The 27,017-nt window shown below is 37.7% G+C and overlaps 1 protein-coding gene across 2 annotated transcripts in view; it reads right to left on the bottom strand.

The window, feature by feature from the left end:
• Positions 1 to 27,017, bottom strand: part of Chl1 (cell adhesion molecule L1 like) — a 188,972-nt gene that overhangs the window by 27,094 nt on the left and 134,861 nt on the right. For both annotated transcript variants that reach the window (XM_010629959.3, XM_010629960.2), the window contains 10 exons: positions 26,222 to 26,342; positions 21,748 to 21,932; positions 16,398 to 16,529; positions 11,272 to 11,412; positions 10,821 to 10,932; positions 9,094 to 9,260; positions 7,491 to 7,656; positions 3,456 to 3,580; positions 1,341 to 1,442; positions 954 to 1,151 (listed from right to left, as the gene is read on the bottom strand). In XM_010629959.3, the coding sequence (XP_010628261.1) occupies positions 954 to 1,151; positions 1,341 to 1,442; positions 3,456 to 3,580; positions 7,491 to 7,656; positions 9,094 to 9,260; positions 10,821 to 10,932; positions 11,272 to 11,412; positions 16,398 to 16,529; positions 21,748 to 21,932; positions 26,222 to 26,342 (1,449 nt within the window). The remainder of the gene's footprint in view (positions 1 to 953; positions 1,152 to 1,340; positions 1,443 to 3,455; positions 3,581 to 7,490; positions 7,657 to 9,093; positions 9,261 to 10,820; positions 10,933 to 11,271; positions 11,413 to 16,397; positions 16,530 to 21,747; positions 21,933 to 26,221; positions 26,343 to 27,017) is intronic.

Raw genomic sequence — 27,017 nt, 5'->3', positions numbered from 1 at the left:
CTCTCTCTCTCTCTCTCTCTCTCTCTGTGTGTGTGTGTGTGTGTGTGTAGAGATATATATGTCAGATTTTTTTTAAACCTGCTACCTACATTTCTAAACTTGATTTTAAAAGTGTGTTTTCATTTTAATGTTACTGAATATTTTCTATTAGAATTCTGTTGATAGAAATACACATGGCCATGTGATGGAGAATAAAATTAAACTTCATGTATTAACATCCACAGTTGAGGTTTAGTAACATCAAACAGAAAGCAGCACACAACCATGAAATATATGCAGATTGACCCATTTTATTAGTAAGAGGTAAGCAGACAGTTTAGCGCTGTTTGATGTACATTAAAAATTATAGATGAATCTAGATCAGTTTATTTTAACTCGTTTATTCTCACTCTAAAAAGTAATTTATATCTTAGCCTCAGGAAATAAATGTCACTTCGTGACCACATTGATGCCCAAAATCAGTTCAGAGACACAAAATATTTTAGCAGTACAATATTGGAGATTTTAAAAAGCAGGCAAGTTAGATAGATGTGGAGATCGAGAAATAATAAATGTATAGAATTAAAAATAAATATTACATACATGGAAAAATCTAACCAGGTATGCTAATGAGTTAAAAGTTTCATTTCAGAAAAATGAATCGCTGATTTTCACTATATTTTGAATATCAATACAGAATTTACTTTATGATACTTGGTTTAAACATCATGCTTAGCTGTTGGAAAGTATTCATAGTAATATTCCCTTACATAGCACCTCCTCCCTCCAATTTCCTGCTTTCTACCCAACAAGTATTTAATACTTATGAGCCTAGAGTACTTTGGATATTTTATTTGTTGCTGACAGAACTGCATGTACTGGAGAAATCTAACACCTGAAGCTAACTGATAATTTAAAGGAACATGTTCAAAATAAAAGCGTTTACTGGAGACCTGGTAGGGGAAGCTGCGTACCTGCTGGTGGTGTTTCATGGTAGTCCGAAGGCTGGCTAGGGAGACCCTTCCCCACCTCGTTCACGGCTGTGACCCGGAACTGGTATCTGACATACGGAGCTAACCGTAACAAAACTGTGCTTTCCTTTCCTTGGATTCTAGTCAGTTCCTCCCACCTTCCAGGTTCTTCTCTGTTTCCCTCAAATTCCACAATATACTCTGGCAGAAAAAAAAAAAAAAAGACAAAACATTGGAAAACAATGAGTATGCTTATGTTAGGATTTATATATAATATTGAAAGTTTAAGAGGGAACTTGAAGAAAAAAATCTACCAAGTAGTTAAGCGTGGGTATAAAGTCAACATGAATACTGTTGGGTAAAGAAAATAGTTATTCCAAGTCTTCCTACCACTGATATTGCTATTGTGGTCATCTCCAGCTTCCCAGGACAGACGAACACTCCTGTTCTGTCTCTCGGACAAGCGGAGGTCTCCTGGTGGATCTGGAACATCTAATTAACAATGAAAGATAAAGTAAGGAAAAGGTGGATCATTGCCTTAGTTTCTCTGATTCCTTCCCTCGGACACACTGCGTTTTCCTCTACCTCTTTGGGCACACATCTCTTTTAGGAGTAATTTATAAGAATAATGTTTCTTACACCCTGTTTTACCTAAGGAACTGGGCCTAGAGGTCTGAACTTGTAAACATGTTCTCTGCCAATAATTATGCAGACTGAGATCCTGCAAATGTATTTCAAATTTCTGCAGCTCATAATCATTTACATACAGGATTATTCTTTGTGTGGTTAAAAAAAGTCTTCAAGATCAGAGACTATATTTTATTATCATTTCATTGCCCATAGTACCTGTACATAAGTATTTTGTGAATAAATAAGTAAAAAATACAGTATCACTTCATTTGTGGATATAATTTTAGGAAACCAATAAAAATTAGATCTTGTGATTTTAGAAAAATAACATGGGAACATGACTCTACCCCCCCCACACACACAGAAGTACTTTGGACCTTCATTTTAATTCTCAATATATAATAGCAACATTCATGCCTTCTGGCCCAGAGTTTGAAAACAAGTAGGAAGGTAATTTATACAGAGAGAGGGAGGTCTGGCCCTGCTCAGTGTTGAGATAGAGAGTGGAAAATAAGTAGGAGATGCCAAATACTTTAGCATTAGAGTACATGGACATTTCCAGCAGTTCTAAAATAAAAGTCAGAGCAAAATGAATCTAACCTCAAATGGTCACTACTTCCAAAATTTGCTGTTAATTTTCTCAAGCACTCTAGGATAGTTATTTTTGCTCAGAGGAAATAATAAAGGTGCTGTCAAGCATGCCCTTTCAGTGGGCTCTTTTCTCTCTCAAGGGAGAAAACCATCTAGGGCCCCTGCTGAATAGTTTGCCAATAGTTGAAGATTCACACTGATGAGAACCACTATTTCCAATCAGGAATAGAATAGGTTAGGATATGTTTATTTTTAATTCATGGTCCATGACTGTGTCTAAATTTTAGAGCCATTAAGAAGAAGATATTTCTTTAAAAGGGTTTGAATCTCTGAGCTTGGAGAGTTTAATGATTTATTTTCGCCTTTACTAGATGTCCACAAAGTTCTGAAGTTTCTAGAAGAAACAACTCTGAAGTTAAACCTAACCCTCTGTGAATCATATGGAACTAGAACTGATAAACTTACAACTGTACTCCCGGGGTTCTCCATGGGCCACACCAAATGAAAGCTAGAGGGCAAGTGGTTTGCTGATGCTGTCACATAGGGTGGATAAAAGCTGGATAAGAAACTGGAAAACATCCAGCAGAGGGTGCAAGAGCTGTTCATGTTGGTGATTTCAGGGTAACTACATTGACTGCTTTAGTGAAGTATGCAGTTTTCTAATTAGCATTATCACACAGTAAAAACAAACAAACAAAACAAAGGCATTCCCTTGCAGAAAGCCTGAAGTTCCTCTTTACCTTCTTAGACCCCTGGAAGCTGAGCCTGTGGTCTGGTGGAGAGCATCACTGTAAGTCCATCACTGGACTTGCTCCTGCAGTCCACCCTAGCTCATTTCCTCTCCTCAATCCCATTTCTCTGCACACACCCACAAAGGGTAGCCCTGGGAACTCAAGCATGCTTCATTTCTTTTTCTGCTGATAGCACCACTTCCCTCCCACTGCTACTGGCAAACTTACCCATGTAGGGAAAAGAATTGAGTATTAATTACCTCCTCTTATGCAACAAGAGGAGAAAGCATTTGAAAGTGGAGTCTGTTTCTAAACAAAAAATTGTAGCTATCAGTATACAGGCAAGAGCTCAAATAATTGTTGATTTTATCACAATGGAACGACAGAATTTAATCAGCAGTGAAGACATGAACAGATATTTTTCTTGAGTTAGGAACATAAAGTACAGGTACAAAGTCCCTACGATGAATGTGATCATTGTGTATATCAAAAGGGGACCAATTAAATTAATTTAAAACTAAGAAGCAAAAACAAAAAAGGGGGGGGGACTTACCGAGGACAGTTACGTGGGTGACCTCAGCAATGCTGTCGAGAGCAGTCTGAGCCAAACAGGAGTAAACACCTTGATCCTCTAAAGTCACATTAGATATGGTCAGCTTAGCTCCATCGATAACTATCCTATCAGATTAAAAATAAAGAATATAAAGAGGCTAGAAACAACCCTTTCAAGCATGTGTATTTCCCACGCAAAAAGATGTAAAGAAGTGTCAAACAAAAACTTCACATAATGCAAATTTCATTAAAGACTGCTGCAGCTGGGAACGGGAAGGAAAACGTTATTCAAGCATATACCAATGTCTACCTAAGCCTAAACTGCAGAACATTAAAAACATCACGTACTCAAACTATCTGTGGTACAGGGGTCAGAATGAAACTGTGTGTTGCCTCTCAAGCCTAAGAAATACACTATACTTTACAATAGTTAAGATTTACTTGAATAATTTTAAATTTCGAGTAGGAAACACTACATAGGATTGACTGGAATGCATCTTTTAAGAGCAGATTCCTGAATCCCACTCCAACTCCACAGAATCAAAATATTTGTAAGAAATCTGATAATCTATTTTCTCATTCAGTTTATTGGTACTTTTTAGGTATACAGAACAGCTACATTCATCATTGGGATCTTGTACCTTTACAGGATGCATCTTGGTCCTTATTTTCTCCCCATGCCCCTGTCCTCCCTTCACCCGCTCCACACTGACAGCCTACTTTTGACACTGCCTTCCCTTCTCTCTATCTCTCTGCCTTTAAGCAGAAGTAATTTTAAGAACTGGCCACAAGCCGTGTGATTTATTTGAACAGTAGGTGGCAATACAGCACTTCTTTTGCAAATCATCTAGCTTTCTTTCTTTTTTTTTTTTTTTTTAGGCTGTAATTCTTTTTTTCCTCATTGAGTTTATTGGCACATTTTAGGTATACAGTACAGTTACATTCATTATTGGGATCCTGTACCTTTACATGACAGGTCTTGGTTCTCATTTTTCCCCTCGTCCCTGCCCTCCCTTCACCCTTCCTCCCCTCCCCCTTTACAAACACTTCATTCCCATTTTTTCATTTTCTCATACTTTTTTTCTTTTTAGTCATCTAGCTTTTTATTATTTGTTCTATTTTCTTCCATTTGCAAAAGTTTATTACATGAAAATTGCTTCTTCATAAATTATATTTTTATACTATACTTGCGCATTATCAGCATAGCTATTCACATAATTTTTAAATTAAATTCTATTAAATTTAAAATATATTCACAGCAGTGGCTATGTACTTGAAATAACAACATAAATAGTGTCACCCTTGCAGGGAGGGAAGAAGAGTGTCTCTTAAATAATTTAAAAATGTAATGTAAAACTCATCTACTCTGACAAGTTTGAATTACAGAACATTGCTTCAAAGTACAATGAAATCAAATATTGTCTTAGTTCATGACTTCTGAGGAGTTTCCTCATTATTACCACTTTATAATCTTTGTATTCTCCCCCAACTCACCCACACTTCGTATTCTCTTTGTGTTTATTTGCTGCTGTTTCTGAAGGGAAAGCCCACCCTTTCCTGGCGCTGAGGGCAGAGCCACTGCCCTTTTCCTTGCCTTCGCTCTGAGGCCCATGCATGGGAAGCAGGAATACCACACGAGGCCCCCTGAGGACCAGCGAGGCAAATCGAAGCACCTACCATTACCTTACACGTGAAAGGCAAGAATTTTCACTTCACTATTTCCTATGTACGTTGGATATGAAATTTAACTTCTTTCTTGGCAAATGCTTCTGGTTGGTTCCCTGCCTAGGAACAAGGAGATGGCGCCTCAGCAGAAGATGGGAAGTAGGGCTTACGGTTGGTCCTCCAGAAATTTAGCAGACATCTGCGATCACAGCTCCAGGGCGATTCCTGGCAGTAGTCCGTCCCAGCGGTCTGCAGTCTCCCCGCCCTCCTCATCCCTGAGGCCTACCAGAGCTGAGGTCACTGACCCTCAACCCCAGCGTCTGCTCAGGACAGTTTTGGAAGAACACCCGAGTGACTTGCTCAGTCCTCTCAGGGAGCCAGAGGTACACTTCAGTGTCAACCTCAACAGCTTGGAGAAACTGCAACAGCGCCACAGGCCGAGGCTGGCTGGCGCTCCCGAGGTCGGAACTTAAATGTGCCTGTCACAGTGGGAACAAGGCGGGGACCTCGGGTCCTCTTCCATGTGATAGCCCAGAGATCACACGGAAGGCCTCGGGCAACCAGGTAATAGTGACAGAAATGGAGAATTTAGGGAAACCTCAATAGTTGACAGATAAATTTAGAACTAATGTGAGCATCATCGAGGGATGAAGATCTCTGATGCAAAGTGCAGGTGTGCATTAATCCTTTCTTGTTTCAATATAGTTGCAATACATATACTGGCTTTGCATAAACCTTTACACGAACAGAAAAGACAGCAGGGAATAAATTAGTATCAAGGCTGAGAATAATGCCTTTGGCTAGCAATGGAGCATTAACATGCACGCACGGGTGCACACGGATACCAACAGCCATAATTGTCGAGGAAGCAGCACAAATGAGAAAAGCACAACAGAAAACAGGTAGTACAAGTAACAGTACTGAAAAAGGAGTGCATGTTTAGTATTTTCTAAGTGCTTAGTATGTTAACTCCTAATATCCTAATGATGAAGTCATCTTTTTAATATTTTTCATCAAACCAAGGCATAGAACATAAATGGAGGCATAGCCACATTAAGCAGATTGGGATCACAGATGTGAATCATGACAGAGCCGGGATTTGAACCCATGACACCAAGTATGGGTACAGGCTTCTGATCAGGACTGTGTCATGGTCTCATCTAAGGCATGGACATCCTGTCTAAAGACTTTCAGATTTACTTTTTCACAGCAATGAATAGCAAAGCCTAACCTGAAATGAGAAATGAGATTTGGTTCTAAGATTTTAGAATAAAAGAAGCAAAGCTGACCTCTAGAGGTTTTCAAAGACAGAAAAGATATTCTGATAGTTTTGATTCTTTTCTCTCTTTGATGAACTTAATATTGTCTAGTATTATTCTGCATCTATTCACAATTTTTCTTCTTTTCTCTTTTGCCCTTTCCCTATGTTCTTTGTATCAGGGTTAGAAAACTCAAAAAACATGCACATGTTTCTTTAAATGCAGTGGTTTTGCATTCCTGGATTGAACCAGGAAATCTGAGTCTATATTGAACATACGCAGATATTTCCCTTATGATTATGTCCTACACAGCACCATATAATGATTATGTTATAGCATTAACATACTAAGTATGATTAGTAATGCAGAGATGATTTGAAGTATGCAGAAGGACAGGCATAGGTTTCAGATAAATGCAACACAGTTTGCATAAGGGATTTGTGTATCCATGAATTTTGGTATCTCAGGGAGGGGGAGCTGGAACAAAAGCACCCCAGATTGGAAGTGAGGGCTTCACCTGTCAATACTTTCTAGAAGGGTGACTCAGGTACTGCCACAGGGGAGGACTCCTGATATTGGGAGGAAGATGCAAAATGGAAGTCATGTTCTCTAAGGCAATGCCACTGAGGGCTCCGGCAGAGACAGGAGCGGCAGTGACAGGACTCACTGGTAGCACTAGTGGGGAGAGGTGGCTGTGAGAACATCAGGAGTTTTCAGAGACCTAGATTACAAAGGCTGCAGTGCTATGTGATTAAGAACACAACCGATTTCTAAGCAGCACCCCTTGGGCCTAGATCCTCCAGTCTTTCCTAGGCTTCTGTAAACACTTAAGCCCATGCAATACCTCTGCCTCAGTTACCTGGAATGGGTCCTGGTTCAGGCACTAAAAAGATGACATAGGCTGTAGGAAAATTCAGTAGCAAAATCAAGAGGATATATATGTGACATAAATGTGAAGCAAGTACTATATGACCTTTTAAAAACCAATTCGAGCACTGATATGTACTAATCAGCTTTTGTGTTTTATCCAGTGTGAGCACTTTTGGCACCAACTTTTTACATGCAAGGTTTTAAACTCAAGCTCAGGTACTACCATGATCTTCTGTACCTACCTGCCATCTTCTGTACTGTTAATTTCAAAGTCCTCTCCATTTTTACTCCAGGACAGCTTCAAACTGGGTTTCAAATGTGAGTCGCATTTACTCTCACAATGTAACTCAAGAAGGTGCAATTTGGGGACCCGAGGATTCTTAGGAGAGACTCTAAGTTTTGTAGCATCTGTTTTCACCAAACAGAGACATTAATTAGGGATATAAAGCACATTTTACTTTGATACCAAGTGCCTCTGATCTAGGAAACCAAAGTTATTAACCTTATGCTCAAATCTCCATTCAAGATTGGTTCCAGTGTAATTCCCTAATCATATATCATTATAATTTTCTTTCTATGCAGACATGGGCATCTGACAAAATTTGGATGCAAGTGTCAACTATAGTTTGGTCATTTTTCTTAGAATTTCTTGGGCAAAGAGAGTAGGCAAAGTGTGAGAAAATGCCTCTAGAAGTTGAAAACAACACTTTCTTCTTTCAGTTCTTCTGAGTATGTAATTAAAGCATTGTAAAGTAAGAGAAAAAGTTACTTGATTTTCTACCAGTGTATTTATTATTAATTCAAAAATCTGAGATTAAATGCTAAAATATAGGCAGAATCAGCACAAAGATAGGAATTAGTAAGTCATCTCCATGAAAGTAGAGCCAGTACCTCTCTTACACAGCAGATCGTGGATCCTAGAAGAGAGCTTATATACAAGAGGTACTCAAAATACATTTGAATTTCTTGTTGACTGAGCTATAGTTCATACAAATAAGTTAGTATCAATGCCATAAAGCTCAAAAATTGATATTAAGGCTACCTTCAGAAATATCAGCTTCGTTACGATTGCTTCAAAACATATAATCCTTATTCTTTAAGGTTAATGTTTTACAACTATTTAATGGAATGGGGAATTGAACACAGTATCTTTTTACTGAACTACATCTCCAGGTCTTTCTACATTTTTAAATTTTGAGACAGTGTCTTTCTAAACTGGCAAGTTGCCAGCGTAGGCTCGAATTTGCAATCTCAGCCTCCCAGAATGCTGGGATTACAGGCATGTGACACCACATTCAACTTTTAATAATATATTAAAAGTAAATACACTTTTAATCCATTATCTGAGACCTGGGAGGCTCTTGTTGAAATAACATAAGATCTAATCTTTAATTCCAAAATTGCATCTAAGATGCACTAAAATTTTCTTAAGGAAATAATTAAAACTGAAAATGTTAAATTGATTACTTGACATCCAGGCATAAAGCTTAAAGACACTGCTAAAGTGAATTAATATTAAGTATATGTTTCACTAAAAATTCTCCTCCTAATTTTCAATTTAAAATAAAAACATCAATTTCATAACAAGAGACACCAAATTAATAAGTGGAATAGGGAAGTTTTAAATGTTGCTGGCCATCCAACACCTAAATCTTTCTTGCAGTTCTTTGATGTCATACATGCATCATACGCTGTCATGCTTACGACAGTCATTTAGAGGAAATGTAATCTATGACTTTTGAGAAAGGATCTAAAGAATCTTAACAGGAGCTCAAACTTAGACTGTCTCAATTGTGGAAAGGAAGACAGACTGAACACATGTGAAATAAAAATGAATAAAAGTACTTCTAATATCCAAATTGGCGATGACTGCAGTTTTTCCTATCGCATTTTCCACCCAACAAGAGTATGACCCTGCATCTTCTTCGGTGGTTCCAAGGATCTGCAATGTACCATTTTCATGGATATGGTACCTCCCGCCTTCAAGGGGTTGTGCTTCATCCATTCTCTGCCTATGGGGAAACAAAGCATAAATCAATTTGGAGTGGGGCTGGTTTGGAAACTCTTTTCTTACTTGTCACTGAAGTCATTTGGAGTCATTCCTACTTCGGGAGCTGTGGAAACCTTTTGAAATGTTCCACTGGGGTTTACACTCTTAAGAATCGGTCGTGGATGTATATCTTTTCTCAGATAGATTGCAACTCAAAGAATTCCAATCTCTGCTCTGTACTTCAGGTGTCTTCCTCATAGCCATCAGCCCCATTCTGCATCTGTCCTCAGAGATTAATAAATTTTTCTGCCTTACTGGTGGTGAACTCTTTAGTTAATGATTCCTCCAGGGTGTTAAATAGGAAAGCTGGTAATTGAAAGAGACAATAAACCTCCCAAATGGCCTGCTGTCCCGGGAAAACATTTGTCATTCAGAAAGATTATAAGGTGGGAAGTCTTACTTCTTTTGTGGACACGGATTACATTTATTCTATCAACCCCAGAATCATTTTCTCCTATACTCATCTATTTTCTTAGCATTTCCTGCCACCTCTTGATTCACTCTGCACACTTCACAGTACGTGACTGCTTTCACTCCAGATTGCAAAGGATAAACTGTGACTGCTGCTCAGAGGCTTTGAGAGGGTGGAATCTAGGCCGATGAGAGAGAGGGGCTTTCCTCAAAAGTAAAATTTCGGAGGATTCTCAACATTTTAATAAATGCCATCTTGTAACTTAGATGTTTTTTCTAGTACTGGGAATTGAAACCAGCTTCTTCACATTAAGCTACATTCCTAGCCCATTTTAAACTTTTCTATTATTATCATTTTGAAAGAGTCTGATTAATTGGCTGAGGCTAGGGTCAAACTTGTTATCCTCATGCTTCCATCTCCTAGAATACAGAGATTACAGGCATTCACCACCACACCTTGGTTACTGGAATATTTTAAAACTAAAAATGCAAAAAATAATATGCGGAAAAAAATACCACAACTTCTATTTGAAGTGTAGACAAGACCTGACTCTGCATTTTCATGCCCTGGCCTCTTTTCACACTACTCCAGAGGAACAGACCTACAGTGTAAAAGCACAATTATCCAATAGTATTTTAATCAATCTGTGCAGAAACCAGCGTGGCATATTCATCAGACAATGTGTTTGGACTAAGGACACCAATTAAAATATTGAAATGAAAATCAAGATGAATGTTGGTAAAGTTTCAACATCTGTGTTCAGAATAAAATTCAGGCTTACATAATGACAATGGTAAAGTTATAAATGACCTTATATTTCCCCATAATGAAAAACCAAATCTACCTTTAAAATTATCTAAGGAGCGACTTTAAATCTTTACTTTTCTTTATGAATACAAATGACCTTCATTTCTTCCCCGTGTGAGAAAATCCTAGAAACCTAGCTAATATTTTTAGGAGAGACAGGCTATTAAGCTTGCTTTCTTATTTCTCAGAGGTAATGGCTCCATATAACAATGCGGAAACAATGCAACCGGTCAAATGATGGATGAAGAAACAAGGCAAACTCTACCAGAGACATTCTCTTAAGAAAACAGCATGGTGGCTTACCAAGTCACTACTGCCTCTGGGGAGGCAAAGTATTCACAGTGTAGGAAAGCACTGTACCCAATCACTGTGGCATAATTTTCTTCATCTTTTGTTTGTATCAGTGGAATAACATCTATTTGAAAACAACAAAATGCAGTTTTAAAGATTCATGTAAAAACTAATAATATATTACCTATAAACATTTCTATGTCCGCATCACATGTACAAAAATGGAAGATAGCTAACTATTACAGTGCAACTATTTTTAAATTCAAAAAGTATCTAAACTCAATACAGTCTGAAAGTCAAATTTCACTATTGAGTATTAAGTCCACATGTAAATTAAAGATCACTTTATTATTTTTTTTTCCTAAATTTTATGTGCCAAGAATTCCACTGGTGTTTGGATCCCATTTTAACTGAACATTTTCCTTCACAAAAAGGGAATTATTCTACTCTTAGGTGTGCTCACCTACAACATCGATATTGACATTGGCAAGGATCGTTCCATGAACATTTGAGGCTTCGCACTGGTACACGGCAGTGTGATTTGGATGTAGGTTGGTAAAACTAATTTCCCTGGGGAAGACAACATCACCCGCAAATAGATGATCTGAAAATGATTAAAGAATGTCAGTATGATAAAGAATAGGTCATAAAATATTTATATACCGTTTATTAAATGTGTCACACAGTATTTATATTTTAAAACCAAGTTAGGGTGAAAATGGTTAACTGAAGCCAATTCATTGGCTTTCTTCACATCAACCATGGACTTTACTTTTCAGATCTTTTTATATTTTCAGTCTTCTTTCCAATTAGCATTTATTGTCAGAATATCTGTGACCTATTAAAAAGAGCTCATTGGCCTTTCTCTACTCCTACTCACAGTAAGATTCCAAATTACCTGCTTGGTACTCGAATCTCCCTGTGAACTGACTCTTGTTTACTCCTTTGAATTTAGATCTGACTTTTACAAAGCACACGGTCAGCACAAGTGATCCTCCCAATCTACCGACACTGGTTGCAGCTTTTGCCTTTGACACCTGTGCTCATGTTTCACTCCTCAGCCCTTCTGTAATTTTCTAATCCACATCATTTATTTAATGTGCTGTGCTTTACTGAGTAACTACACCAGATAGATTGCTGGTAATTTTTCCCTTCCCTAACAAGACAAAACCCTCCTTGATAGCAAGGAGACTTTCAATTTTTTTGCAATAATTCTATCCCACTACTGATCCTGGAATGATCTTTTGGAAATGAAAACATCTAATATATCTATTTTACTTATTAAGAGATAAAGAACCCTGTTGTATGTTCCCCATTTCCTTGCCTCTGCTCAGAACTTGATAGTATTAACATTTTCATAGCCATCTTTAAAGGTAAATTTCAGAAAAGGTGAATGATGTATTCTATAGCATGTGGCAATTTTTCTGGCTCCATTTATATGCCATCGCTATGACTCTACAACAACGATGGCAACAACAACAAAAAGCCATGTAAAGAAAAATACATCACCTAGGAATGTTGAGGGAGGAGCAAACATGTAGAAAAGTTTTAGTTCAAATGACTTTATGAGATCGCAATCTTATTTTTTACTTGTGTTTGCATTGTGCACAATAATCTCCCTGGTAAATTTTAGATTTTTAAAAACGTGAGATATGGCATATTGAGAGAAGACTCTTCTTACATTCTTTTCTCATGGAGTCATAAATAAAAACATTTTTCATGTGACTGTGACCTCCTGAGGGCAGGGCCTGGTCTCTGTGGTTGAGTGGAATGTGTCCAGCTCTTGAGAGGCAGCTATCACAGAGCAGGCAATAAGTAAAGATGTGCTCAAATGATTGAAAAAATAGTTGGTCAGCATTTTATTCACAAAAGATCTCCATAAGGAGGAAGAACAAAATAGCATGTGTAAGATGTCCAGGGGCTTACCCGCAGAATTTGTAAATATATTAGTGTACACGTGAAAAGCAACATTGCAGAAGTGATTAAGATTAAGGACTTTGAGATTTGAGACTGGAAAATCCTCCAGCCTACCCAGGTCAGCCCAGTGTAACTATACAGTTTCTAAAAGTCAGAAAACCCTTTCCTGGCTGAGGCTGCAGGAAGGGAAGTTGTGACTATGGAAATAAAGGTCAGACACGTGCAATACTGCTGGCTTTGAAGAGGAAGGAAGAGAGCTCTGGACCACAGAATACAAACAGCCTCTAGAAGCTGGAGAAAAGCACAGCAATGGAGATTGTTGTCTACAATCTCCAGGAAGAAACGTAACACAGATAACACCAGAATTTTAGCCCACCACGACTTGTGCTAAACTTCTGACCTACAGAATTGCAAAACAGTAAATGTGTACTATTTTAAATCACTAAACTTCTGGTAATTTATTAAAGCAACATTAGAAAACCAATAAAATATTTTGGGACAACTCATCACTTATTCTGAAGAATCAACAAGATGAATAATTCTTCAGGTTCTTTAGGTCTGTATTCAGAGTGCTGCCAAAGCCCAAGCGTCTAATCGGACCCCACTGCACTCCTGCGCTGCATACTCTGAGTCTTTGGCCTCGGAGTGTTAGCTGGGTCACCCCCTTCACTTTTCCTTTTGCCATCAGCCCCATGACAAGCTCTGAACCAATACAACATTGCAGTTGGAAAAAATGAGACTCTGGTCTCATGTTTCAGATGAAAAACAACTAACATTGCTCAAGTTGGCCTTCCAGGAATGCCATGGAAATTGCACAATATGCCGCATACCAGCAGAAGATTGTAGTACTGGGGATTCAAAGGAATTACGTGTTTTTTTAAATGTTCCCAAGCAAAATATACTAGTCCTTATATAATTCAGAAATTGTCATTTTTTTTTCTTTCATCAGATGGATGAAAAATGATGCCGTATGGAGGGAGAAAGTAGTGCTTTGGCCGTAACTCACTTCCGGGCTCCATCTCTAGCTGTAAATTTACTTGAATTATATCCTCAAGTCAGGACTATAAACTCTGTGAGCCTCAGTTGCCGCATCTGTAAATTGTATAATAATAAAATATAGACTTTAAAGCTTGTGGTACATTTCAGAAATGCCAGATGCTGAACGTGTAGAATTGGAGAGCACTCGTTTTGCTTGGATTTTGAAATAAGATGTATATGATAGCTTTAGGGTATCAATTTCTAAAACTGTAAGTTCAAAGAGATTTCATGGCCTTTGGTCAGCCCTCTGTCGTCACTCACCACAACCTAAGTATGCTTGGGATTTCTTTTCTGAGACTCTCAGAGAGCTGTTCTCAAGAGTTTTGGCAAGAAAAGTGAACTTGGGAACTTCAGGTGTGACTTTATTTCCAGATCTGTCAGAAGTTGGTTTTCAGCCGTGGTCTTAGATATCCACTAACAAACCTGTTGACTCTACCTTGGGAATAAATTCAGGACCTAACCAATACTACAACTGGTATCTCACCCAAGGCCCCAGTGTCTTTCGGATAGCCTCTGAATGTAGTCATATAGGAAAGTCTCCATTCATAAAACATATGTAAAAACATGAATGATATCATGTCACTACCCCTCTGCTTGAAATCATCAGAGAGGTACACATCTACTTCTGAAAACAACCCAAGGCCCCATGTGGACTTCGCCTTCCCCTGAGCTCCGGTGCCTTCCCCGCTGGGTGGTGATCTCCCTAGGACTGCTTTCTCCTCACTCCCTCAGCCCCAGGCAGATTGCCTTCTGTGGGGAATCTGTACACTCCCAGATCTCTCTGTCCTGGAAGCATCTGCACAGTTATTGGCATGGTTGAATTCCTTCCCTCCTTCAGGTCTCAACTCAAAGGTGCATTACACGGTAGGTAGTACAGTAATATAGCAAACCAAGTTCCTGATCCTCCCCTCACTCTTCTCCTTACCTAGCTCTTTTGTACATTAGTACACACTGTGCACTCATGGGCCTATTTGTCTACTTACTGTCTCTAGTCACTGGAATATTAGATGTGGCATAGCAGGGATTCTGACTATTTTATTCACAGCTGCATCCACAGAAATAAGCCACTTCCCAACACACAGGAGGTGCTCAACAAATACTATTGTATCATTGAATTTTTCAAGTGCACATACCAGTACCTCATTTGTAATTTTCTTTCGTTAATTTGTGAATGCCTCTCATAAACAGACAAGCACAGCCAGACATGAAATTGTACGATTGTGTATGTTCTGGAGAATCTACATTTCTTATTCCATCAATCTTAGCTTTCTTTATAAACAAAAATGGATTTCATATTTTTTGCATCTGTAATTCTGTTCTCTAAAGAAATGAGAAAAAGTCTGAAATCTGAAGATATTAATAATGAGTGCTAAGGTTCCCTGAGAGTTTGTTATGTGCAAACAATGACAATAAACAATGCTTTGATTTGGCTGCTTCGGTGGCAGATACTGTGCAGAGCATTCTCTGAGTGGAGTCCTGTTGTCTCCACATGACAACCCTGAGTCACTGCTGTTTTTATCTCCTTTTCTTACTGATGAGGAGATAGGTTTTAAATGCTTACATTCCCAGTCGCAAGACCAGTAAAAGGCAGAGCCAATGTGCAAACACAGGCAGTCTGGCTCCAGAATTTATAAACGACCACAGTGCTTACACACAGATCACTGCCCTAGGCGATTGACTCTATCTTGTTTGAGCACAACCAGCTATCATTATCTCTATTTTGAAGTTTTAAAAACTCGAGCTTGGACACAATCAGTAAAGAGCTAGTCAGGTACACAGCCTAGGTAGGATCTCTGGTCCATGAACTTTCAGGAGGTCCACCTAACATGTACAGGTCCAGGATCAAGGAACAAATGGCAGCCACATACAAGACCCACTATTATGCCTATTCTCAGTAAAACTAATCAACTGACACATAAAATGTATCGCCTCCTCCTGCCTGAACAAAGGCATTAGAAATGACCTGAGTTCTGGATTCAAACTGAGGATTTAGGAACTTGGAGCTCCAAATTGGGGCATGAAGGAGTGAGGAGATCAGGCCTTTCGTCCTAGACCTTTCTGGCAACCCACTACCTCTGAAGAGGAGGCCAAGGGACTGAATAAGAATATTTCACATCTTGGGTACTCGATCTTGGTGGAGAATAGCAAGGTTTAAAGCACAGATTCAAGCTTGGCATGTCTCCCTGTCCCTGAGGATTTTTCAAATCGTGAAGAAAAGTGTGACCAGAGGATGGTCGGAGCGGGGGCAGAGCCCAAGACAGAGAGAGCTGTTGTCTGAATCGAAGAGAGGTCTCGATGTCCCAACTGTGCTGCCCACCGTCAAATCAGGGGGACAGACAACAACTGGCTTCCACCTTTGAAGCATCCTCTTTCCCTTTCAGTTGCTGATTTATTTTAACTTCATTTTTCTATATAATTAATACAATCACCTCACCTTATAAACACTACGGCTCTTCCATGATTATCAGTTCTCAACGATCAAATTGCTCAGATAGAGGCACTTTCTGACTCCTGGTTAGACCTGTCCTGTGAACACAGTGATGCCCAGCTCCGTACAGGCTATTGGATGTCTAATCACGACCATCCACCCAGCCTCGCCCTTCTTCCTTGGGTTACTCCGGAGGTTTTACTCACTGTCAATCGGGAAGCCATTGACTCTCCATTTGATTGTGGGCTGCGGCTCTCCTTCAGCCTCACACAGCAAGATGCCGCTGCTCCCGGTGCTGTACACGCCACTCTCTGGTTTCTTCGTCCAGCGAGGAGGCTCTGGAAACCAAGTGAAGCTTCTATTCAGAGATTGGACTCAAAGCAAAAGGTCTAAAAATGTTAAGGTTGTGTTTCTACTGGGCCCCAGCAGAGGGCAGAAGCCACATACAATCTCAGAGTTCTTACAGTTGTTTTGTTTTGTTTTGTTTTGTTTTGGTAAAGATACTGCAAAGCGAGGAGGGCGTGTTTCGTGTAGTACAGTGTGTGTGGATGTGTGTGCGCGTGTGTGTACTTAATTTGGAGTCCAAGCGTGTATAATACATTACGTATAAAAATAGCTATACAATCACTATTTAAATGCGGGAGAAAGAACAGACGGTAAATTCTTTAGTCAGTACTGGCTACAAGTTATTCTCAAGGTTAACATTCTAGAAATGTACACAGAACTTTTTAAATAAAAGTAATGGAAGATTTCAACATTTTAACGTTCTTAATGACTTTGTCATTTATATGTAACTACCTGTACTTATTTATCAATTTGTATATTATTATATCCTAGAGATTTTGTTTTCATAAAGGATAGATACAGAAGCTTAAAAGCAACATTTGACTTTTTGCCCTCAACGTGATAGAAGAAATCCGAAATTACTTGCGTCTTTCTATGAATTAATGCTCCAACAGTATAATTCTGAATAGTGTTTCAGAAAAAAAGAAGGCATTTTTATTTAGTTCAAGCACTACTGTCATATAAATTTCCTATGAATTTCATTACTCTTTTGGTGGCTGCATTAAGATCTATTAATGTTAGAGCTGGGAGGAGGCATCAGATGTCACCTGATCAGACCATTTCACCTTACAGCCTAGTTTTCCCAGGGTTCTCAGTAAAGAACCCCCATTTCTTGTTCCAGCCACTGCACAGATCTGTGGACAGAAGCAGCACTGAAGCCGTGTGGTCAGCTTCTAGTTCACTGATGTCTTATTTTGGACCTGAAATAGGAATCGAGGTCCACTCAGCTCACCAAGTGCTGCTTTGTGCTTCCAAATCAAAGTTCCCAGTATCGACTAACAAACCCGAGATGTTGCAGGTGCACAGTAGGAATCATCGCTGAGCTTTGCCTTAACCTTGCCGTGAGTGCTTTGTGAACACTTAGACCAGGAAAGCATTCCTATCTGTGCCTCTTTTGCTTGTTTCTTCTGCAGAATTAAGCTGATCCTGAGCAGAGATAAACTTTGCCAAGTGGTTTGAAAGAGAATCCTAGCCTGTGTCTTGACACCAGCCTCACTTTCAGCCCAAGTGAATGTCAGTAGTGAGATTCACTGAACTCACTCCTAAAAACCAGGGAGGAATCTTATTCTGTTTGGCATAATGCCTGGTACAAAACCGGCACACCTATGGAGTACTATTAAGTTGAAACGCAAGGTTAGATCCCCAATGACTTCAGCAAATGACAAAAAGAGGAGGGATGACACCTTGGATAGGAAGAAATGGCTACTTTCTTGTCATTCACGCTCTCATAATTGCATGTGTTTATTGAACATCTTACTATATTGGTACTTAGCATATACTAAAGCAAGCACAGTAAGCTTGAGAACATTTGCTTTGAGATGGAAAATTTTGGATGGTTGAGGAACAGGCCAGAGACAAGCAGGGATGAAAAGCAAACTGATTTTTTCTGAGGTAGGAACATCCAACTTGTTCCTAAAGGGTGCATCTTGGTAAGAGAGTGAAAAGAAAAGACTCAAGAGAGAGAGAGAAAAAGATTATAAAAACTGAAAAATTTGGGGGAAAACCATGTATTATTCTAAGATTCATAACAAGTGACAAAAATTACATAGGTTGAAATTTTACCCACTTCACCATAATTGTAAACAAAAATTTTGATGAAAAATATGCCTCATTCTCCTGAAAATAGAGACAAAATATTTGGATATGGAGAATGTCATAAGCAAGCTAGTAAGAGGTGCTTATCATTAGGAGAAAGGCAGAATGAAACAGGAAATTGGATTCTCACAAATCAAAACATAGTGTTTTTAGTAAAACATTTTTTACAAATTCCTATTAGATATTTATAATAAATTAAGTTGTTAGGATTATTAAAGTTAGTTTTAGTTGCTACTTTTTAGGAATTGATTTCTTCTTAAAAATGTGGTTTTATTAACAATACCAGAATTGATTTGCACTGGAGTGGCATCCTTTTAAAATTCACAAAAATTTGAATTATATTATGGATATATAATTATTAATAAATGATTGCTATTAAGTTGACTTTTAAAAGTCAACTGAAATGTGATTAAGACTATATTTTGATTTCTGAATGCAGAATATTTCTTTTTACTGTACTAGAATTACACATCACGGGTGATAGGAAGTATAGTTATACCAAGTAAAGACACAATGGATGTTTTGGTTCATACATATACCAGGGCTTCAATTATAGTTTGGTTTCATATTGAGAAAGTTGTAGCTTAAATTATAAGCTCATGCTATTTGTGATTGCATTTTGTATTACGGAAGACGTATTACAGAGAACAGAATCCAAGCTATGCTTTTATTTTAGAACAAAGAACATTTTCAGAATGAACTAGATTATCAAATATATACAACAGTGGTGTCCTATTCCCATATGTCTAGTTCTTGTTATTTAATTTAGGTTTCTAAACAAGATATAAGAAAAGACAAGAAAGAAGAGGATGCAGGAAGGAAGAACTAAATTGAATAAAAGAGCACTCATCCATCTAGATGATTAATGAAGGTTATATTACTGCTTTCACACTTTGGAGAGAGGGGGGAAGCTTCTGGAGCACAATTTAATTTCTAGGTGCATACGTAGAGGGAAAGACTGAAAACATATAGGTGAAGGTACATTTAGTGATTTCTCACTAAGGGGAAATGATTAAATGTTCCTCATAAAAACATTATTTACATCTCAATAGTGCTAATAGCTGTTTTATGAATAGTGAGAATAATATGTTCAGCAGATCTATATCCCTTGGAGTCCTAGAGTCAACATTTTAAATTGCATAATTAATTTTATGTGTTTGATTTTTTTTGCAACCCTTGCAATTCTTTTGAAAGTATTGGTCTTAGAGTCAAGAAAACCCTGGCCAGATTGTTAAAATATTCAGCTACTGTAGCAATGTTCCAGCCATCTGGAAGGATTTCCAATAGTCAGCAACTTAGTGTAGAAGCAGCTAACAAATAGACATGTCTTGCTGGTGGATATCTGAGTAGGCTGGAAAGGGGGCAGGGAGTTATACGAGTAGCTAAATTATACAGAAGTATCAAATGATGTCTTAAAATTATAGACAATATAGATCGTTCAAAACATTTAATTCAGTTTAATTCTCCCTGCATTTCTTAGTGGATAATTGGTCAGAGAGATATATTATTATTACCAGATGTTGATGTTAATGCATAATATTATTTTTTCTCCAATATAAATTATTTTTATCCTTTAAACTAAAGACAATGAAATTCTCACCTTTGGTTTTCTGTTCTTCTAATCTTAACTAATAATTCAGATTTTAGTGAGGATTTTGAAACAAGTTTTATTTCTAACAGGAGCATGACTAAATCCATTATCATAACGTTTACTTGTGAGTGGAATTCTTTTAAAATAACAGGCCATTACTTCTGTGGTCTTTGTGCAAACTGCAGCTCTAAGAGGTGAACTTCTTCATTGGAATACTAGTGGGGGCCCTGCAGCTCAGTTTAAATTCACTAAATAATAGGCTGTAGAAGGCAATTCCTTTCAACAGTTAAGCCTACATAGTGCTAAATAAGTACAAATGCAGTAATCATTTCATTAATTTGATCAATGCAGTCAAATAAACCATAGAAAGAAAGTCTTAATGTGATCAGACACAGAAAACAGTTTGCATCAATCAAATTCACAGGAAGGTTAGGTAACCTTCACTTTTGACAGGCATATCTTTTGTGGCTGCTCCGTTTTTTTAGAAAAAAGGTTTCATCATTGCCTGCCTATTTCTATAAACAAAACAAAGGATAGTAAAATCTCAGCTGATGGACTGGCAGAAAAATGATTTGAACATAATATACTTTTTCTGTTTTTCATAAGGAATCAATATTTACACCATACAGTCTATCCTTATTTCCCCATAGATAACATATTGAAAAGCATTTCAATTCAAGATGTAGACTCTCAAATGTTAGCTCTAGAATAGGGATGGCTCCTGCATTACTGTGATGAATAAAATGAGGTATAGTGTCATGGTTTTGATCTAAATTGACCCCCAAAGTCTCAAGTATTCAGAGATACAGCTTTTGTGAAGTCACTGGGTTGGGGAAGCACTCTATTCATTGGAGGACTCAGCTGTTGATGAGTTTATATCTAAATATTTTGTTAGGAGGTGGGGCATGGTAGAAGAGTTGTTACTGGAGGGTATACCCACCTTCCAGACTCCTTCCTTCTGTACCTGCTTCTTTGCTGCCAGGAGGTGAGCAGGGATCCTACACCATCCCATTTCACCAAGCTGTTTCTGTCTTGGAGGCAGCCAATCATGGACTGCATTTCCCAAAACCCTGAGTCAGAGTAAACCTGTCTTCCTTTATGTTGTGTGTCAGCGATTCTCTCCCACGGATGCAACGAGAAAGTGACTAATGCTAAGGTGAAATAAAGTGATCAAGAACACAGCAAGCTAATGACAAGATTAGGAAGCAAAGGCCAAATTTTTTTCAGGCTTCTTGTAATATTTGCTTCCATCATAACCCTTACTTTTTTGGTAGGTAATCCTTACTTTTCACTGGGCAATGAAGCCAAGGCCTCCCCACAAGCTGTATTCACAGCCCTTTTTCTGTTTTTGTTTGTTTGTTTGTTTTTGTGGTAAGGCCTCACTAAATTGCCCAAGCAAAGAATTGAATTTATAACCCTTTTGTCTCAGATTATCATAGGCCTGTGTTACCAGAGTTGGCTTCCTTACCTATTTGTATGAGTTAATATTGTAGTATCATATGTACCTTATGATAAAAATTATTTTTCAGAAGATAATTTAGGAGACCAGGTTTAATAATTACTTGAACACATCATGGAAACTGTTTTTAAGATCTTTTCATGTCCTTTGTCCCTTTCGTGTGGCTCTGTGGTAGTGGAGTAAATGAAAAACACATCATCTGAAACATAATATAATTCAGTGCACACAGTACAAATAAAGTCAAAACTTCTAAGGTTTAATCACACATATATTATATAGGCAAAAACCCATTATTATATGGGTTCATTGACTAGAGAAGAAACATAAATTTTCATGAGTAATGTACCTTCCACTATGACATGAAAATCATGACTGGCTGTTCCCAAGAAATTATTAGCTGTACAACGATAATTTCCTTTGTCTTGGTAGGCGATATTTTCTATTTTTAAAGTCTTGCCATAATTTTCTTTTGTTTCTCTTCCCTTTGGTAAATCATCACCCATTTTTTCCCATTCAACCTGTGGAGTCGGTCTGCAAATAAATAAATGAACAAATAAATAAACAAACAAACAAACAAAGAACAGAAATCCACAGAGCATTTTCTTCATTGGGGTGATTTTACGTGCATTCTCAGGTACCTCTGATTTATGTCAGACAAACACGTTGTCTTCAATGGTGAAGTCGGGGCTTGGAGCAAGTCTCCCTCATTAGAGATTTTTTTAATAGTCTACATTCCTGGACATCCTCTGCGCCCACTACTAAGTGGCCTAACTACATTTAAGTACTGAACAAATATGGCTGGATGAATGGCTGGAGTCCATACCATAGAAATAATATTCAAAATAGTCCTAGTAGTATTAAAGTTTCCCTGCTGGTAGCTTGAAGGGGTCAGAGATAATAGCACTCTGCCTCATGTGATGAGGGTAAAAAAGGACTCCATAGTAAACAGAGAGGTGCCAATGCCTTCCCCTTTCTTTCTAATGCAGCTGACATTGAAGAAGGGGGCTCAGGTGCACCGGCTGGATGAGGGCTAGCGGAAGTGCAAGGTGCAGTCACTGGTACTCAGGTGGCTTTCTCACCTGTGGGGAATAGAGGGAAAGAGGCAAGAACTGAATCTCCCTGGCAGAGGGCTGGCTTTGGGAAGATGCGCTCATCCAAACAAACACACAAACGAAAAGCAAACACATATTAGCAACGAATATGAGAACTTCTCCACCTCATAAGGAGGGAAAACAGAAGTAGGGAGTCAAGCCAACTGATTATAAGAAAAATACCTTCTCGTGAAAACCTGAAAAATACATTTTAAACTGACATGGAAAGCAAGGATGGCTGTGTTCCATTGAGGGAGGATTTTATTACTTTTCTGCATGCTAGTCAGGTTACATAAATGGAAAAGGCTTAATTTTGTTATTTTCACTTATATAACCTTTTTCTTACTGTATTCTTTTTTGTTACTAGTAGCTGTAAGTTACTGAGTATACTCTAAAAGTGGAAATTATTATAATCTTTCTGCTAGTAAGAAAGTTGAAGTTCAAGAACCTAGTTTGATTAAGGTCACTGTAATAATAAATGACCTTAAATCTGCCTTTTTTTGTATTAGATTTTTTGCTTTTCATAAAAATCTGTGTCCTTCCTGATAGTATGTCCTTAGGTATATGTTTGTCAACATAGTTCCCATTAGTTGTTAGTTAATAAATGTCTCAAATAGTTTATTATTTATAAGCAATGGTTAAAATTATTCAATCATGATGCAAATTTTTGGAGGTAAAGATGAAGGCACTTTGCATCCATCTGTTCTCTTCTTCTTTCAAGGCTCAAGAACTTATCTGCCCTACAGATCTGAAATGTATTTGATCAGGTTAGAGCACACAGCATTGGGAAATAGGCACATGTGACAAGGTATTTACTGCTGACTCCCTGAGAACACCATCTAACAGGATGCACAATCCAAGTTTCCTAACTGCTTACTTTCTACTCCATCTGTCAAAATGGCATTTTGCCAAGTCACAGACTGCTCTGGACCTTAGTTCCTTCAGCCCCGGAGTTTTTCATGATTCCATACTTTAATAGTGCAAGCATCTCACTTTCTGTTAGATCTGTTTTTTTTTTTGTTTTGTTTTGTTTTGTTTTTTTTAACCCTCTGGGCCATGAAAGCTACCAATCTTCTAATACCTTTCACTTCAGGGAATCAAATAAAATGATTTTAAGTGTCAGCTGAATATGAGAGATTACCTAGGGAGAGGTTTATATCACTAAAAGAATTTCTAGGTATATCTTTGCCAGTTTCTTTTTCTTTTTTTTCTTTTAAAGAGTGTTTATCAACAGCATTTGGGCAATGAGGTTTTGGTGGAAAATAATATAATTTCTTTATGTATGCAAGCATATAAATATACACTATCTTCCAATCTCAAATTTGTTTTCAGGTTCTTACCTTACCAACTTTTATTCTACTTTTTATTTATAATGTACTATCTTGCAGAGAACCATACCCAGCTTAAATTCATGTTAACTTTACTGACGTTTCACAGGTTGTCAGTGAGTGTGAATTGTCTTTTCACTCAGGGTATGAACATTTTTGTCTCATAAGAAGGCTTCAAGTGTCATTTAATTCTTCCCAATTTCCACTTTATTCCCATAGTCTATAGACTCTCAGCACCTCCACATGGATATCCCCTCGAAAGCTTTCCTGCTTTAATTAATATTAACAATATCTTCAAAATTATTAAACATTTACTGAATCATCTACTTCACACACCTTCAGATTCAGCAGTGATGCCATTTTTTATATATTTCCCCACCTTTACAATAAATCATTCATGTGATTAAAATTTACATAAAAATAGATAAAATTGTAAAATTTAAATAAAATAAATAAATAAATTCAGTGGTAGTTTAAGTTTCTGGAGGCATCAAATTTAGCTTCAACTTCCAATAAACTTAGAAAAGTGAGTTCAAGTGGGTGTTCTGGGTTTTGTTTACCTAATACTCAAAATGGAATAATTAGTCATGAAATGGGTTGAGGGTTCAGTGAGTTCATGCATATAAAATGCAAAACATAATTCTTCACAGAGCAGCAGTACAATGTTTTAGTTGTTATTTTTGTTGGTGTAGAGGTTTGTGTTTTAAACTTAGAAATTTTTTTTAAGTGAGTTCAAGTGGGTGTTCTGGGTTTTGTTTACCTAATACTCAAAATGGAATAATTAGTCATGAAATGGGTTGAGGGTTCAGTGAGTTCATGCATATAAAATGCAAAACATAATTCTTCACAGAGCAGCAGTACAATGTTTTAGTTGTTATTTTTGTTGGTGTAGAGGTTTGTGTTTTAAACTTAGAAATTTTTTTTAATATTTTTAAAACTTTTTAGAGTGTATCACTGTCAGCTGCCAAAAAACTAGATAGGATTATCTAATCAAAATCCACTGCAAGCAAGGAGAAACCACTTCAGGTGAAACCTCTTATGAAACTGTATAAGGAATCTTTACGTTGAAAGGATGAGACAAATTGATATCTATTTTTCATATACTGCCTCATGACACTTCAATTTCTCCAAAACACATGAGAACATTTCTATTATTTTGAAGACAATCTGTGGATCTGAGAGCCAATGTAACACGTAAATGAAGGCATTGTGGGAAATAAGAAAATAATGAACTATTGAAACACCTGCCGTATTAACAAATCAACTCCAAACAGCAAGGAACCCTGAAAGAATTTAATTTGTACCACTGCAAACACATATGAATACGAACAGTTGAGCAAGTCCCTATCATGACTCAGATTGAAACTTCAGACTTTAATCTTCTAAAACAGAGACCAAACTTCTTGAGAGAGGTCGTGTCACGGCACATCTATGTAACTAAGTGTCAGTGTACACTGGCAATTTAAGCCAGACAAGAAACCTGGGTATTTTTCTTGATGAGAAGGAAAACTTACAAAGGATACAATTTGACTCGTAAAACCATTAAAACCCATCCCTTTTCTTCTCAATCTAATTCACAGCTAGTCATTTAGAATGCACGCTAAATTATGAATGAGTATGATTTTTGAAATGTCAAATCCTACTCTTCCTAAAGCTTATAATACTGTTAAATGTGCAAATGAATAAAATCGGTACTCAGAAGAAGCAATGTCTGTTCTCGCAGCATTCACAATGGTATGGAAGTGTCATTAAATTTGGAAGGAAAGTGGTACAAATGGGAGTTTTCCTGACCAAAATTAATGTTTTCATTTATAAACTTAAAAGGATGGTCCCAGTTTACATAGACTTCATGTAGTTATTGAATGCATGTAATGGCTTCAGCTGATGACCAAGTGAAATCCCTTAGAGCTTACATGGAATACTAGAAAAGTGCATTTCTTTTTCAGATGTGAGCAAAGTTTGGTTAATTAGGTTTTGTTGGAAACACTGATTCCATGGTCTGGGCCTTCTTGAATCTAAAGGACAACAGAGTAACAAACAAGTAAATAGAATCTTTGGAAATTTAAAGGCAGCAAAGATAGTAATATAGCACATGGGATTGGGTCAAGCCAAGGGAGTAGAAAAAGGAAAAACAGGCAGGAATAGAAACGGGTTGGACTTTCTACACAATCATGATCTAGACTTGGTGGGTTGTATTAACCAGGAAGTCTGTTCCTTCCACTTATAATACCACAAATGGACCAAGAGATCCAATTATAAGTAAATATCAGTCAGAACCTGAAGTCTGCAAAGTACAAATCACTTTGGAGAAATGTAGTTAACAGGATGTGCATCAAAATACATTCTCAATTGATGCCTCTTTGTTCATGACATTGAGTGGATAAGTTGTTGGATTACTCACAGCCCCTCAGCAAAACACTCCAGCAGCAGAGTGTCCCCTCTGAGGATGGTGACAGAAGACTCACTGCCACTCTCAGGCGGGGGCAACAGCAGTCTCGGTTTTCTTTGCTTGATTAAATTTGCTATAAAAGAAAAAGAAAAGCTTTGATTGTTTTTTCAAATTCTGATAGTTAAAATTCTTAGACACTAACTCTGGCTTGAAAGCATATGAATCTAGATATGTTTGTGTACTGTACACACATAAGCGTATCTACACAGCTGGATATATCTCCATTGAAGCAGACTGCTTTTCTTTCTTCCTGTGAAGCATAGGATGTCCCTTAGATGGGTTAACTATACGTAAAACCAAGTTTTATAAAGTTTATGACTTATATGATCTGTTCTAATTCAGAAGTTCAAATATTACTAAAGACAAATAATTTCTCCACAAAGCCCTTAAATTAGTTGATAGTCTATGACTTTATTTTCTACACTTCAATTGTTCCTTGTCATAGACATGGCTGTATGTTTTTCTTTAATTTAATCCACTTAAGTATTGGATATGGCTCCTACTAAAAGCTTCCTAGAGTCTATCCAGGAATTCTGTAGAGTGTTTTTTTGTTGTTGTTTTTGGTTTCTGTTTTTTCGGTACCAGGGATCGAATTCAGGACCTTGCACTTTCAAGGCAGGCAGCCAAACCACTGAGCTAAATCCCTGGCCCTGTCCAGGAATTCTGAGAGAAGAAGTCAGTGGTAGCCACTGACTATCTATGAGCTTTTCAGGTTCTTCTGGCAACTCTTTATAGTCTCAGGCCTTCA

The sequence above is a fragment of the Fukomys damarensis genome, unplaced genomic scaffold (genome assembly GCF_012274545.1).
Source record: "Fukomys damarensis isolate Sample0158 unplaced genomic scaffold, DMR_v1.0_HiC HiC_scaffold_28, whole genome shotgun sequence".
Taxonomy (NCBI): Eukaryota; Metazoa; Chordata; class Mammalia; order Rodentia; family Bathyergidae; genus Fukomys; species Fukomys damarensis.
This window is presented reverse-complemented; position numbering and strand designations above follow the sequence as displayed.